This window comes from Fusarium oxysporum, chromosome 2 (assembly GCF_000149955.1).
Source record: "Fusarium oxysporum f. sp. lycopersici 4287 chromosome 2, whole genome shotgun sequence".
NCBI lineage: Eukaryota > Fungi > Ascomycota > Sordariomycetes > Hypocreales > Nectriaceae > Fusarium > Fusarium oxysporum.
Window position 1 is genome coordinate 866,196 of NC_030987.1, and position 14,841 is coordinate 881,036.

The window sequence follows — 14,841 nt, forward strand, 5'->3', positions numbered from 1 at the left end:
AGCGCCGCTCACTTCCTTTCCCGGTCCGGGCGATGTCGTGTTGTCGCGGACATTTCTAAGTCCGCTCGCCTCCACACAAAGCCAAGACTAACATACTCTCAATCCGACATCTTCGTATATATAAGTATAACATATCTATCGTATACAACTCATCAACATCTTCAATTCTCATCACAAGTCTTCACAAACACATTAGAATAATCATGTCTCCCTCCGCAGTCACCGCCAAGAAGTCCTACAGCATCGCCTCCATCCCAGCTGATGGAATCGGTCCTGAGGTTATTTCTGCTGGTATCGAGGCTCTAAACGCTCTCGCCGATACTCTCCAGACTTTTGATCTTGACTTTACTCACTATGACTGGAGTTCGGATACTTACAAGAAGACTGGAAAGTATATTCCCGATGGTGGTCTTGAGCAGTTGAAGAAGCACGATGCCATCCTCTTCGGTGCCGTTGGAGCTCCTGGTAAGTCTTACTAAATGTTCTGATGAAACTTGATACTCATTTTACTAGATGTTCCTGATCATATTTCCCTCTGGGGTCTTCGTCTGGCAATCTGCCAGCCCTTCCAGCAATACGCCAACGTCCGCCCAACACGCATCATGCGCGGCACACAATCTCCCCTGCGTAACTGCAAAACCGGCGATCTCGACTGGGTCATCATCCGCGAGAACAGCGAAGGTGAATACGCCGGCCAAGGCGGTCGTTCACACCGCGGTCACGCCTGGGAAGTTGCCACAGAAGTCGCCATCTTCACTCGTCACGCTGTTAGCAGACTTATTCGGTTCTCGTTTGAGGTTGCGCAGAAGAGACCCAGAAAGCATTTGACTGTGGTCACCAAGAGCAATGCGCAGAGGAACGGCATGGTTCTTTGGGATGAGGTTGCCGCGGAGGTTGCGAAGGACTTTCCCGATGTTACTGTTGAGAAGATGTTGGTTGATGCTATGACTACAAAGATGGTTCTTAAGCCTGAGAGCATCGATACTATTGTTGCTAGCAACTTGGTAAGCCATCTTTCCTCTACCTTGGAAGTCATCGAACTAACATACTCTAGCACGCTGATATTCTCTCTGATCTTGCTGCTGCCCTCGCTGGTTCAATCGGCATTGCGCCAACAAGCAACCTCGACCCCAGCCGCGAGAACCCATCTATGTTTGAGCCTATCCACGGTTCTGCATTCGACATCACCGGCAAGGGCGTCGCCAATCCGGTCGCCACTTTCTGGACAGCAGCTGAGATGCTCGCATGGTTGGGTGAAGAAGAGGCTTCGACCAAGTTGATGGAGTGTGTTGAGAATGTCACTGCTTCAGGTGTTCTCACACAGGATCTCGGTGGAAAGGCGACTACTAAGGAGGTCACGGCTGCGGTTGTGGCAGAAATCAAGAAGAGTCTTAGCAAGAGTTCTAAGTGAGTGTTAGTAACGAGATAAGATGATTAAAAGTGAACAATTCGTGTTTTTGTATGTCTTCATTGCCATAAACCTCTTTGCGTTGTAAAGTCCCATAGTTGTTGTCTGATGTACATCACTCAAGCAAACGCCTTTGTTCTAGACCTTTGTTCTCTTATATACACATAAAATGGCTACCTTTAGAATATTGAGCCTATCAGAGCGAGTTTCTTTTATCAGTTCATATCAAACAGCCCTATGTTACGCTAGCAAGTTAGGTATTATCGAGGAGTTGCATAGTCACGAGCAACTATACAATTTAAGAATCATCGGTCGCGTAGAAGCAAGTGGTAAAACAGTCTCGAAGAGAAGATAGAGCCATAATTTTTAATTCCCTCGTGTATCGCAATAAGCTATTTCACCCCGTATACACCTAAAACGCCAAATGTCGCCATATCTTGAGTAAAGCCCATCATACGAATGAGCCCTGCCCGCGGCATGTTACCGCGCTCTCACGGTCCAAGGCTTCCTCTCACCTCTTAGCTATCGCGATTGCAATACCAGCCCTCGACTGGCATAGGAGCAGGGTTCTACAGAGACCAAGTTAGGAGTTGAGCCAAAGCTCTGTACCTTCAAGACGCTGTGATTTGCAAAAACGACATCGATCTCTTCTTACCCTGCTCAATAACGAGGACGACGAGTATCGTAGCCTCGATCGTCACCGTATAGATCATCGTCGGAATCGATCAATATTTCTCCATAAACATCGTCTCTATAATGGCCTTGGCGATTCCTGCCCTGCTGGCGGGGAGGATCCTGCGCCGCCAGGCGAGCCGCTTCGCGATTCATCGCAAGTAGCCGATTTTGGTTTATGCGCCTGGCTTCAGCGTCCATCGCGTGGTATGCCGCTTCACGGCGAGACCTGTCTATCTGAGGTGCATCCATCACGTTATAAGGTCGGCGCGGCACATTCATCTGAGGCGCATCCCTCTCGTTGTAAAATCGGCCCTGGTAGTTTATTTGAGGTGCATCCATCTCATACCGATACAGGCTGGGAAGGCGGCGATCATCTCTTGCGGGTGGTCTCTCAATGCGCTGCTCGTTGATCTGCATGCGGCCCATACCAGGCATGAGAGCTTCCATGGCGGCACGGCCATCGTCCCGCCGGCGATCCATTCGTATTTCAGGCGCATGTCCACCCTGTACATCGACGATGTGGTTAGCTATTCTCATATCTCCCGCGTGAGCCCTGTTTCTAGACACCCTACGTAGGCGAGGGGCATCGGGTGGACGACCTACCATTAGAGGTTCAACTCTGCGTGGCTCCATTGGCACATCAGCTCGTCTTTCGGCTCGTCTGCGATTTCGCTCACGTTCATATGCGTCTTGATTCCTTTCATCGTGATAACGTCTTTCTCCATGATGATGTCTTTCACCATGCTGATGTTCCTGTTCGTGATGTTCCCCACGACGCCGCTGCTCCTGTGGTTCTTGTGGTTCCTCAGGAGGGGGCAACACCAGAGGCCGAATAACCCTTCGCGGTCCCCCGACTCTGGGCGGAACACGCTCCTCCTCACCCTGCATAGGTCGTAGCTGTGGAATCCTCAGCGCTCCATCAGCCCTATCCGCTGCTGCCCCCTCAGTAGGGTGTGGGCGACGACGATACTGCTCCGGCTTCCTACCTGGACGATCCCTCATGGGTACCATAAGGTGAAAGCCTCCATAGACGGGGCAGTTGCAGGTATGCCATACTCGACCGCAAATAAAACAGAACTCTTGGCCGCAGGGGCATGTCATGTGGTTGCATGCCTCTGCGAGCTCGATCATCCTGCCGCACCCGGGGCAGTTAACGGTCCGGTTCTCGTCCATGGTGGCCCAGACATCTTCCTCGGCAGCTCCCTCTCGGCAGGGCTGGCCTGGATGGCCTCGCTCACCGCAGTCGCGACATGTGTGTGTATCGCATAACAAACAATGCCCGTTACGATCAGGTGGAATAAACGCTGCGCAGTTACCGTCATGGCAGTATAGTCTATCGTGGATCGGTACATCAGCTTCCTCTCGCATCTGGCGGAAAAGGTGAACCAAAGCAGGGGCGCGTGCAAGTGCAACACCCTCCTCAGTGATAGGCTCGCAGCATCTCGGCGGAAACTCTTCTTGGGAACGAAGACCGACTCGAATAGCTTCACGGTAGCAAGGTAAACAGTAATTGTGGCCGCAAAGAGCTCTAAAGTGAGCGTCATCGCCACAGATCATGCAGTCCTCGCCATTTCCTTGTTCAGGTGCAGGGTCATTTGCGGCTTCGCGAAAAACAATTCTCCTCTCGGTTCGATCCAGCACGATTCGATGGTTGGTATTGCGAACTTCGGGGCTGCGCAGTCGCTCAAATGCCAACTCTTCCTCGGTAATAATTCTACCGACCAGGAAAGCCTGCTCATCATCCTCTGCAAGTTCTAGAGCGATGGAAATTAACCTGGCCAGGTATGGCTCCGAGAAGCCGTCGTCTCCCTCAGGGGGTAGGAGATCATGACGGATCAACAAGTCAAGAAAGTCTGGGTGGACGCGGTCGAGGGCGTCAGAAACATCCGACATGCTGGGCAGATGTCTGACAGAGGCAGGGGGTTGCATAGAAATGTTATGGGTGTCGCAACTACAGACCTGTCAAAGGTATATAGGTGTCAAGTCGCTGAGGTTCCTCTAAGCAGGTGTAAGTAGCGAAAGAAGTAGTAGTATAAGTTATAAGGTTATAGACTGCTTAGATGTCAACTGGAGATTTGTGCGAGACGTCAGAAGGTTTGTGGGAAAGAAAGCTTATTAGGTAGAAAGGGTTAGGAACGAAGGTATGGGAAGCTTTTATCTTTGGGTTGAGAGGCAGCTCGAAGCACGCTTTGACTGACTGTTCACGTATTGCCAACAGTGACCAGAGTCAAGCGCAAGGCAGTTTCAGTGCCTGGTTGAAGAACAAGGCCACAGACTTCCAGTGACCTAGTGCACAGGGGGCATGTTCGCCGGTGACAAGTAGGGTCGAGAGCGTACTCATGTACCCAGCGACAGAGTCAGGGATCTCACAAGGGATTGATAGACAGTACAAAGCGTATTAGATGCTCAAAAATGCTGGTATTTGGTAGCTGACAGGTAATCAGATCGATATCAAGCCTTTCTGTAACCCCAAGAAATCCATCCGTGGCCATGCGCCGTCACTTCACTCCTCTCGACTATTAGCCGCTGCCCACAGGGTATCCGGGCATCCATTCATCGACGACGTAAAACACTGTGACTCCCTGAAAAAGATGGTAGGTAAATCATGAAAAAGATGTCCAAGAGCCAAGAGTTTGGTATCCAGCCCAGCCAAGTCCCCAGTACCGACAGTCCATCCGTGGCCCCAAACTGAGGGACGATTTGAGTTGATGTGATGGGCAACAAACAAAGAAACAGAATCCATATAAAATGAGAATGAAATCATCAATGACCATGGCAATAACGCGTAAACCCCACTAACTCCACCTCGTCATGAACTCCATCGCTGATTCCTTATGTGACGTCCAGGCAAAAGACACGCAATATAGACAAACAATTCGGCGACGTGGAGCCTAATAGCTGAAGTCGACATTGGCCATGGCCATCGGCGGGGGACCCTTGTTCTGGTCATTGTTGTTATTGTTGTTGTTACTAGGCGATGAACCGTTGTTGTTATTGTTCTGATTCACGGTGATTGATGATGCGTCACCGTCACCCAAAGTTGTGTCTGCGCTTGATGCAGTCGTCGTTGTTTGCAGCTCGTGGCCTGCAGGTGGTTGGGCGCTCGGTGACCAACCATCGTTGAGCATCTGCTGGAAACTCCAGCTCGGTTCGAATGACTTGCTATTCCATGCGTGGTTCACTCGTTCGTACATCTCGTCGATCTGTTCCAGGCTGATCTTACTTGTTTCGTACACGTTACACCACACAAAGAAGACCGCCAGAATGCAAAAGGCGCCCCAAATGAAGAAAATCTTTGGTCCAAAGGAGGCGTTACCTGGCCCTGATCCAACCAAGAAAGGCACACTGTAGCCGATACCAAAGTTAAGAAGCCAGTTTGACGCTGTTGAAACCGACATAGCCTTTGCACGGACTTTGAGGGGATAAATCTCTGATGTTACGACCCACACCACGGGTCCCCAAGAAGCAGCGAAGAAGAAAATGTTGATAGCACAGAATGTGATGAGAATGGTCTGCGATGCTTTCTCATAACTCTGTCCTGTCGCGGTATCGAAAGACGCCATAAGGAGTTGGCAGCCGGCCATTCCAATGGCTCCGATCATCAAAAGCTTTCGTCGACCCCAGCGTTCGATAACCAACAGGCCTGGTATTGTCGAGACAACATTGATGACGTTGATAATAAGCGATTTGGTGTATGGGCTCTCGACGCCGGCACCGTCAAAGAAGGATGTGCTGTAGTACATTATGAAGTTAATACCGGTGAGCTGTTGAAGCATCTGAAGACCGCAACCAGTAAATGTTCGTCGACCAAGGTGTGGGGAACCAATAAAGATGTCTTTATAACTGTCGGGTCCTAATGTTAATTCGTATTGGTGGTTTGCTATCATTTCTTGCAGTTCGTCAACGAGCGCTGGATGTGTAATGTCTAGTCGTCGAAGTCGACTGAGTGAAAGACCGGCTTCGGCGTGAAGGCCCTTCTTAACAAGGAAACGGGGTGTTTCCGGTAGTAATAATAAGCCGCCGGTAAGAATAATGGCTGGCACAATCTGAAGGCCGAGAGGGATACGATAAGCGGAGGAATCTTTGAGTTTAGAGGCGAGAATGTTGACTACAGAGGCGGAGAAGAGGCCAATTGTAATTGATAGTTGATATGCGCAGACGAGGGTACCTCTGATCCATTTTGGTGCCATTTCAGACTGATATAATGGAACAAGGACCGAAATGAGGCCGACACCAATGCCAGCGAGAAATCTAGAGACATTATTAACGATATGGTCTTCCATATAAGAGATGAGGTGCACATACCTCCCAACCAGTAACAAATCTATATTGTTAGCGCAAACTTGGAAGATGGCACCGAGGCAGAAGATGCCCACGGCCACAAGAAGGGTCTTGCGACGGCCTAGAGAATCGCCAGTGGGTGCAGCAAGTAGAGCACCGAGGGCAGTGCCAGCGCTGAGGATGGCGACGATAATAGATGAGTCTTTTGTACAAATGTCGAGGGCGCCCTTTTCGTCGTGGCAATTTGTGTGCTTTCCGAATTGTTCCTTGAACTCTGTCATGGCAAGGATGCCGTTGATGGCTCTGTGAAGAGATATGGTTAGTTTCTGGCTGTGAAAATGATGTGACGCGATGAAATGGGCTGGTATGGACAAGTCCATGGTCGGAGAATCGAGTCGGAGTGTCTCGTGGGAGGTTCGTCGAGACAAGTCGCTGCCGTTTCGTATATCGCCCTTGTTTCGCTTCCTTCTTGCACTTCCTCCGGCGATATTGCCTTGCGTTCTTTTGAGATATATGTGGTGATGGCTTCGTCATGCATGTCACACGAGTCCGTGGCAGTCGTCGCATCGTCAAATCGAATAAAGTATCGTCGATAGGTCCCGGTATCTCCCTCCTCATGAACAACATCGTTGGTGTGGCGACTTCGAGCATCGTATGTCGTGATCCATCCATATCCAAAGGCATCCAAAGTCAAAAGAAAATGGTGGTCAGTCTTACCCAGTATCGTAGCCGAACAGCAACCCGCCAGAGGCAACGAAGAGACCGACCATGATGGCCGGCGCCGACGAGCCCGCGACATTGTCGGGTTTCTGCCAGCCCATGGCAATGGCCATGGTGTCGGGTGTTGAAGTCGTCAATCCAGGGTCAGAGGTATCAAGAGCGAAAGGCTCCGGGTCGGCGAGATTTTGGTGGAGGTTGAAGGGTTGAGAAGATCAACGGGGGGACATTGGGCGGTTCCGTGTGGGTAATATTTGGATGGGACTGGCCACTGGTCGACCTTCTAGCCCGGCCGTTATAGTGCTAGACCTCGCACTGGGTACGGAATACCTTTGGTGCTGTAATGGTCAAAGTCAATGCCTCCAGGTTCGCTAGTCTTTAAAAGGAGAGGGGAGAGCACGTGGTACATAACCAAATGTGAAAAGAGAAGGGGATAGAATAGATGAAATAGCAGAGTCGATAGTTAAGTTTGAGCCTTGGTGCTCAAGGCGTCTTCCATTAAACTATCAGAAGAGACTCAAAAGGAAGACCACAGAGAGGGGCAGACATGAATGGCGAGAGACTCCCATCTCCAGACAAGGAGGCAAAAGCAGGAATGATCATCACTCCAAAGCCTGACCATTCCTCATCCAGTCAAGCTTCAGCATTGGCTCTCTGACCTGCAGCCACTGGAACCTCGTCAAGCCATCCCAGTGGGTTCTTTTCACTGGAACGAGCGTAGACTGGCTGAGCTAAGCGAGTCTACAGTGCGATTCCCCTCAAAATCAGCCAAAACACTCCAGCAAAAGGATGGATACCTTCAGAAAAAAGACGTCGCTGGTATCATCACACAAGCATCACGGTTCAGGACATTATTTTCACCTTACACAGCACGCGAAGCAATCCAAGCACTGCCCTCGAGCTTGTCTTGAGTTCCCCGAATCTGAAACTGAGTCACATTGGCACGGTCCCTGTCCGAACAAGACCTGAGAGAGAAACAGGGGAGCTTCATTTTTCAGCTCATAAACGACCAAGCCATAGTTTCATGTCGTACGCAAGCTAGAAATGCAAGAAAATCAGGAAATTCGTATACAGATTTATGTGGCTGTGGGTAGGACCGAACTCCTTATGAGGATTCTATGATGGGAATTTACATATCATAGACTTGAGAAAGGGGCATTGTCAACATTATTGTCACAGAGACGGGATGATAGGTCTTGAGAAACAAAAAAGCTCTCTTGTCATATTTCGGGCCCCGAGGACACTCCGCTGTTAGCTGCATTCATGCATCTCAGTTCAAGGGTGATAACTCTCGGTAATATTCCGCTGTAAGAACATGGTATGAACTTGTATTCCGAAAATTTGGATTCGAAATCAGGTCGTTCTCATGCAAGCCATCATGTCTTCCAACCTCTCAATAAATAATGTTAATTATAGAGTTGTTGATAGTGTTTAGTACCCGAACCATCAGCAACCCCACCATAAACCCCTTCAGGATGATCGGATGAACATTGCAGTTCACTCTCACGCCAAGACCACAGTCAGAACACTGTCTCCCGCACTTAGCCACTCCAACCCTCAACAGCGCCGCCGCCATGCAGCGCTTACCCCGGCCTAGCACCGCATTCCCTTTTCTCCCCAGACTGTAGAGACAAGTCCCTTCACTCAACCTGATTGCATGATCAGTACTTTTGTGCAACGTGCAGAGTCACACAGTCTCCAGTTTCCCCCAGACAAATCACCCCGGGGTTTTAGTCCGGGTCCGGTACTGATACTTGACCAACGGGCAACCCTTGTAGGCAGGGAGCCAAGTCAAGTTCATGAATCTGAACAAAGAATGGGGGATACCACAAGCGAGTTTTTCTCTCTCTTTGTTATGGGGCTTTTTAAGCTTCAAATATGGTCTGATTTATTACTTGAACCCTTTCCCACGAGACCGGGTTCAGCCGCTCGGGAGCCGAAAACACAGCCAGAGACAGGAGTTGTTGACACTCTGATTTGATTTGATTTGATTTGATTTGATTTGATTTGATTTGATTTGATTTGAGTCGGCGATTGGTTGATGCGAACAGTACCTTGAACTTCTACTGCCCATCACATCACCAACAGCGAGTTTCTCAGGTCATGCGACGGTGCTTGCTTGGCGTGTTCACTTGTGGCCTGGTACGCAAGACTCGGTACGACAGAATGTTAGTTATCCCGCCCTTTTCGGGAGTATGTGCACTCACTGATGAGGGTTCCTTTGCGTCCTGTCAAATGCGATAACAAGATCTGTGTTATAGCCATCAGATCATCATACAATGGAGACTCCGCCGAATATATTTAGATAGTGTCAAGTTTCATTGTCACCCTGTTGACACATAGCAGACAGGTACCTAGTCTACAGTGCAGTATTCCCCCAAGTGTCACGGCTGGCACCACAGTGTTCTTTTTTCATCGAAAGACATGGCTCTGCGGGGTGCAGAAAGGCTGGGGTTGAAACATGGGTTAACGACATAAGGCCGAGCCATTCCTTGGTAGCGTGTCAGAAATGCTGCTTACTACGAACGGCGGTCGTCTTTCACGTGGCTGCTAGATCATCTCTGCTGGACATATCAGATCATAAAGAGAAATTCGTATATTTCTTGTGTACCATGGCTTAGATGGAATTGTCGGGAGAGCGGACGGAAAGGGACGCAAGTGTAAGGTCAAGCACATACAACGTTGAGTCGAATCTTGTGAACCTACCCTGGACTGTCAAACATGGTGATAAAACGGGCGTTTTTCGTATATGTCTCATGTACAATACCATTGAGGCCGGAGTGATAACAGCATTGTCAATTAGATATCAGATAAAGGTTGGCGGTTGTTGTTTCGTTGGTTTACCGTTCCTGCTTGGTGTGTTCAGTACCTCAAATACATCACAGCTGGATATCAAAAGATCTCGAAAGTGGCACAAGCTGTTATTGTTGTATTCAGTTCAGTCATACTATCGTCAATGCAACGTATTCTCAGGGCCGCGTGGAGTGTAACAGACTGAAACAATCCCAGATAAGCCTGATCGTCAGGCACTTCGTGATACATGTGCAATGTTCGATAACCTCCAAGCCACCATCCCAAGAGGGGGCAAGAAAACCTAGGACCTCTTTTCTAAGTGATATCAAGTCCTAGGTAAAGGAAACCTTGAGACCAATTATTTTAGTACCCTAATTAACATCAGAAGTTTTCCTTCTCCCTAAGGCATCCCTATCATTGACTAACACAGCCGCCAACACCTAAGTTTCACCACCAGACAAACTGCACAGAGACGGGTTATTAATGTTAAAAATATCTTCATAAATTTATAAACTAGATTTAGCAACAAGCTTGTATGCATCCCGCCTATGAATACAAAAATCCCAGACGCCTAATATTTGCCAGAGCCCTTCTTTTTGCGGGCATAGGGTACTACAAAATTCTCGCACAAAAAATCACACAAGAGTCATCGCCGCGTCACCATAGTTACATCAGACATTCGACCTAAGGCTCAAGAGTAACCTCCTGGCCCTTGACGCGGCCAATGACCTGCTGAGGCGCGTACTTGGGAATGACCTCGTCGTCGTGCAGCATCTCGAACTCCTCAGTCGCGTCGCGGCCCATGAAGTTCAGGATGGCCTGTACGCCACCAGGGTGCTCCTCGAGCCAGTTGCTGAGGTCCATGACGACACCCTTAACGACGACCCAGACGTTGTCCTTGGTGTTGTGCTTGGCGATCTCCTCCATGGTGAACTCCTTCTCAGGAACCTTGAAGGCCTTGGGGTCGTTGGGCTTAGCAGCCTTGGCACCGTCGTCCTTGGTAGGGTTGGGGCCAGCAGAGGCTGTGGCCTGTTCGTCAACCTTTGAAGGAGCACCAGAGCCTGAGGGAGCGGCGCCGGGAGCACCCCAAGAGACAGTTACCTGGTTGGGCACTGAGGGGTCAAGGTGCAGAGAGATCTGACCAACACGCTCAGCAGCGCTGCCGGCACCGCCCTTGAGAGCGTTTTGGAAGAGGTAGTTGCTGGCAGTGTCACCAGCAACACGACCGTAGACAACACAGCCGAGAAGAGAAGAACCACCAAGACGGTTGGCGCCGTGAACACCACCAGCCAACTCACCACAGGCGTAGAGACCCTCGAAGGGCTGCTTCTCCTGGTTGAGGACTTGGGCCTTGTCGTTGATCTCAATACCACCCATGGTGAAGTGGAGAACGGGCTCCATGACGGCGACGTGGAAGTCATCGTCAACGTTGACGGGCAAGTTGTGGAAGAACTTCTTGCCCCAGGGGTCCTTCTGCTTGCCATCGGCAATGTCGTTGTAGGTAGAGAAGGTCTTCTGGAGATGCTCAGGAGTGCAGCCAATCTCCTTGGCGAGCTCCTTACCGGTCATCTTCTTCATGAGACCACGGCCAGAGTAGTGGCGGGTGTGGAAGTCAAGAACCTTGGAGGCCTTGGAGTTGAGAACAAGGCGAATGGGGAACTTGTTCTTCTTCTTCTCCTCCCACATCATGCCGGAGACGTAGTCACGGTGACCGAGCTCATCACAGAATCGGTCACCATCGGCGTTGAGGAGGAGACCACCCTCACCACGGAGAGCCTCAGCAGCAAGGAACTTCCACTTGGAGCCGGGGTCCTTGGGGTCGACGAGACCTGTGGGGTGGACCTGGACCTTGTCCATGTCAATGCCGTTACCGCCAATGGCCATAACCATCTTCTGACCGTCACCAGTAGCGTGTGTGCCGTTTGTGGTGGCAAGGCCATAGGTATCAGGTCGGTGCTTCTTGAGCAGGGAAGAGTCGGAGAAATCAGCGGCGTAGCCACCAGTAGCGAGGACAACGGGACCGTCAATGGAGACGATCTCACCGTTGTACTCGTACTTGACACCAGTGACCTTGTTACCCTCCTTGTTAAGCTCGGTGACGCGGGCCTTCTTGATGATCTCGACGCGGCCGGGTTCGCTCTCGGCAAGCTCCTCAAGGCGCTGCATCAGGGCGTATGTGATGGCCATACCAGGGAACTTGGCATCGTGGCCTCGGTGGGTTCGGGGCTGGGAGTGACCACTGTGATGATTGTTAGGTTATTGTTTCAATGCTGACGGGAGGCGAATTGAACATACCCGAGACGAGAGACGAGGGTGAGATCGAGGTTGAACTCATCCTGAAGCCACTCGACAGCAGCAGCGGACTTGTAGGTAAGAACCTTGATAAGGTCGGGTCTAGCCTTGTCACGGGCAGACTTGAGAGTATCATCGTAGAACTGCTTGACGCTGTCGGGAATGCCAGACTCAACCTGTGTCCTTGTGAGAGCACCGTTGATGCCGGAAGTAGCCTTGGTAGAGTTTCCACCGAAGAAGCCTACAGGAAGCGAATGTCAGTGAATGTTGCGGTCTACTAAGTCCAGGCGCTTCAATGCGCTGGGTTAGTGAGAGTTGGTAGTGACGTACCCTGCTTGTCGAGGACAACAACGTTGCCGCCAGCCAAGTAAATGGTGTGCGCAGCAGACAGACCAGAGACTGAAAACAGATGTTAGAATTGTCGCAACACACGGCGCAAAGCCTCCAAGAGGCGAATCGGTGTCAACTTACGGCCACCGCCAACGACAATCACTCTAGGAGCCATTGTTGCGTGTGTATTGTGTATGTGAGTATGTGGAGAGGGTATAAAGAAGACACGGCTGACTCCCACGCAAGAATACAATAGTAAAGGGGAGATGTTCTTGGGAGGGGGAATAAGAATACAGGTTCAAAAAGAAAAAAGTCGGAGGAAGAGGAGGATCAAGGGACAAGTTCTTATTTAGTACTGTATGCGATCGATGGACGCCAACAAGGCCGAGGGCGAGAGGCAAGCACCGAACCGAAAGATGCAAGGTAGTCAGGCGTTACCCAGTAGTGGATGCCGAGGTCGAACCATGAATGAATGATGAGCGCGTGCAAAAAAGAGCGGGCGTGGGCTGGGCCGCCTGAGGGGAGAGGTGAGTTTAACGACGTGGGTCATCGACGAGGTTCAAGTACTTGTTTTACCACAAAAACAGCACATATTACTCTATTATTATTGATCTAATGACGTATCTATACTTTTACTCTCCCCTCATCTGTTAGATGATTCTTTTTCATGTCTTTTGGCCTCTCTGTTCATGAACTGTCGCAAACATTGACCTGACGGACTTTGAACTTGCAGCAAATCAGATGCCACCATTTTCTCAGCATAGCAAGGCCAAGGCCTAGGACCTCTCCCCGGAAGCGGCTGCAATGCCCACTGAGACTTAGCGTTAGTTCCCTGTATCCACCCCCGCTACAGTTAGAATTTGGGGATTAGGGGAGATGCATCAATTCCATCAGTTGAACTTTCATATGAACGTTTACTCGCCTATTGAGGTGCAATACTCTGTAGACTTGAGACTTCTCACCAATTGAGGGTCCTATAGTCTCTAGTCCACATTCTGTCCCCAACAAAGACCACTTCGGCTCAGTTACTCGCTGCCTTCGCCGTAAGCTACGCCGAAACACCGCATCGCATTTGTCTACCAGGCGACCGGGCAACCCACCGACAATGGCCTCTCTCGCGACTGATGTGCCGAGGTCTCCGCTTCTGAGGACATTGTGGGGAAAGCTACAGCATCTCAGGCTAAGGTGTTAAGTCAACACTACAGTGTTGTTCCGGGGTTCCGGGGTTCCGACTTGTCTAGGTAATAAGGAGTCTATCATGGGAGCATGGTCTTTAACCGGGTGTATTATATCTCGTCTATTTATTTTATTATAACTCTGAGCATGTGAAAAAACAATTCTCCTCATGCAATCTCCTCACTCTTCATCTTTCTCCTCGTTCTGACACCTGAGACTCATCCAATTATGTCTCTCTTCTCCAAACCCCACACAGCCGGACTTGTGACCGACCGCCTCGGCCAAGTAACCGGACACACCACGGATCACTTAAACATGAACTTTGAACCGTACACGTGATCTGAACTGATCAATTCTTCCTCTCGAGTTCAATAAATCATCAGACTTTCACATGCTATCTCCTACTCCAAAAAAAAAAAAAAAAAAAAGCACATGAATCGTCTGCATAACTGAAACCCTCCCGCATCTTGTCCATGACGCCGTCTTCCCCACGTTCATGACTAGAGATCCAGTGACAGGCATTCATTCTTAGGCTTGTGACAGTTTGATCTGGTCAGCTGGTTTCCTTTTCGACGTCGCTCATTCGCTTCCTGTTCTGAAAAAGCACGTGAAAGTCTTGCCTCCATTCTTTCTCTGGGGATTAGAGTCCTCCTTGGGCTTAAGTTTTCCCCAGATTCTTACACGTGCATCATCTGACCCCGGAAATTGTCTGAGCCTCCGCCACTTCTGCTCTTCCATTTGTCCAGAACCTCTGCCGTCTTACTGAAACCTGGGGGCTGACTCAGCGTGTTTTCACATGTGAATACCAGTACCGAAGGGTCAATGGAACTCAGAGTCCGAGTCGAATCAGGCTGATTGTAACCTGCAGTCTAGACGGTCTGCTGTTGCTTCGCTGATCCCTTTTCCATTTTTGCAAAAGGGACTCCTCATGCAGGGTTCAATCTCAAAGCCAATGACGTAGGTGACATGTCCCTGAATCTCTGCTACCGGGTAGGAGACCCACTAGGACAGCCGACGGTTGGAAATATACAATGTATACCATGCGAATCGAGTCCTCTTTGATTGGAACCCGCATCAAACACTCATATGTCAAGTTCGACTGTGAGCGGCTGTGTACAAACAAAAACGTCTTACAGAGTATTGTTACAAGAAATAACCAGAGCAGTTTA

The 14,841-nt window shown here is 49.9% G+C and overlaps 5 protein-coding genes across 6 annotated transcripts; 2 read left to right on the forward strand and 3 right to left on the reverse strand.

Annotated features, from left to right (window-relative positions):
• Nucleotides 1-87: 87 nt before the first annotated feature.
• FOXG_05882 (uncharacterized protein) lies at nucleotides 88-1,537 on the forward strand. The gene is made up of 3 exons (XM_018384327.1): nucleotides 88-465; nucleotides 514-1,004; nucleotides 1,055-1,537. Exons 1-3 carry the CDS (start codon nucleotides 204-206, stop codon nucleotides 1,409-1,411), a joined length of 1,110 nt encoding a protein of 369 aa, XP_018241397.1. The 5' UTR covers nucleotides 88-203; the 3' UTR covers nucleotides 1,412-1,537.
• A 531-nt stretch (nucleotides 1,538-2,068) lies between these two features.
• FOXG_05883 (uncharacterized protein) lies at nucleotides 2,069-4,205 on the reverse strand (the record flags this gene model as incomplete). Its single annotated transcript, XM_018384328.1, has 2 exons — nucleotides 2,687-4,205; nucleotides 2,069-2,587 (listed from the first exon to the last, which is right to left on the reverse strand). The coding sequence occupies exons 1-2, from the start codon at nucleotides 4,010-4,012 to the stop codon at nucleotides 2,069-2,071; spliced, it is 1,845 nt and encodes a 614-aa protein (XP_018241398.1). The 5' UTR covers nucleotides 4,013-4,205.
• Nucleotides 4,206-4,428: 223 nt separating this feature from the next.
• On the reverse strand, nucleotides 4,429-7,556 carry FOXG_05884 (uncharacterized protein). 2 transcript variants are annotated; one of them, XM_018384329.1, is made up of 3 exons: nucleotides 7,082-7,556; nucleotides 6,389-6,667; nucleotides 4,429-6,334 (listed from the first exon to the last, which is right to left on the reverse strand). In XM_018384329.1, exons 1-3 carry the CDS (start codon nucleotides 7,195-7,197, stop codon nucleotides 4,975-4,977), a joined length of 1,755 nt encoding a protein of 584 aa, XP_018241399.1. In that variant the 5' UTR covers nucleotides 7,198-7,556; the 3' UTR covers nucleotides 4,429-4,974. The 2 variants fall into 2 exon arrangements, with proteins under 2 accessions (XP_018241399.1, XP_018241400.1); XM_018384330.1 differs by having other exon boundaries at nucleotides 6,389-7,556.
• Nucleotides 7,557-9,084: 1,528 nt separating this feature from the next.
• FOXG_19137 (uncharacterized protein) lies at nucleotides 9,085-10,098 on the forward strand. The gene is made up of 2 exons (XM_018399320.1): nucleotides 9,085-9,249; nucleotides 9,428-10,098. Exon 2 carries the CDS (start codon nucleotides 9,703-9,705, stop codon nucleotides 10,069-10,071), a length of 369 nt encoding a protein of 122 aa, XP_018241401.1. The 5' UTR covers nucleotides 9,085-9,249; nucleotides 9,428-9,702; the 3' UTR covers nucleotides 10,072-10,098.
• A 116-nt stretch (nucleotides 10,099-10,214) lies between these two features.
• On the reverse strand, nucleotides 10,215-12,969 carry FOXG_05885 (uncharacterized protein). The gene is made up of 4 exons (XM_018384331.1): nucleotides 12,638-12,969; nucleotides 12,497-12,565; nucleotides 12,170-12,407; nucleotides 10,215-12,113 (listed from the first exon to the last, which is right to left on the reverse strand). The coding sequence occupies exons 1-4, from the start codon at nucleotides 12,669-12,671 to the stop codon at nucleotides 10,559-10,561; spliced, it is 1,896 nt and encodes a 631-aa protein (XP_018241402.1). The 5' UTR covers nucleotides 12,672-12,969; the 3' UTR covers nucleotides 10,215-10,558.
• Between the last annotated feature and the right edge of the window lie 1,872 nt (nucleotides 12,970-14,841).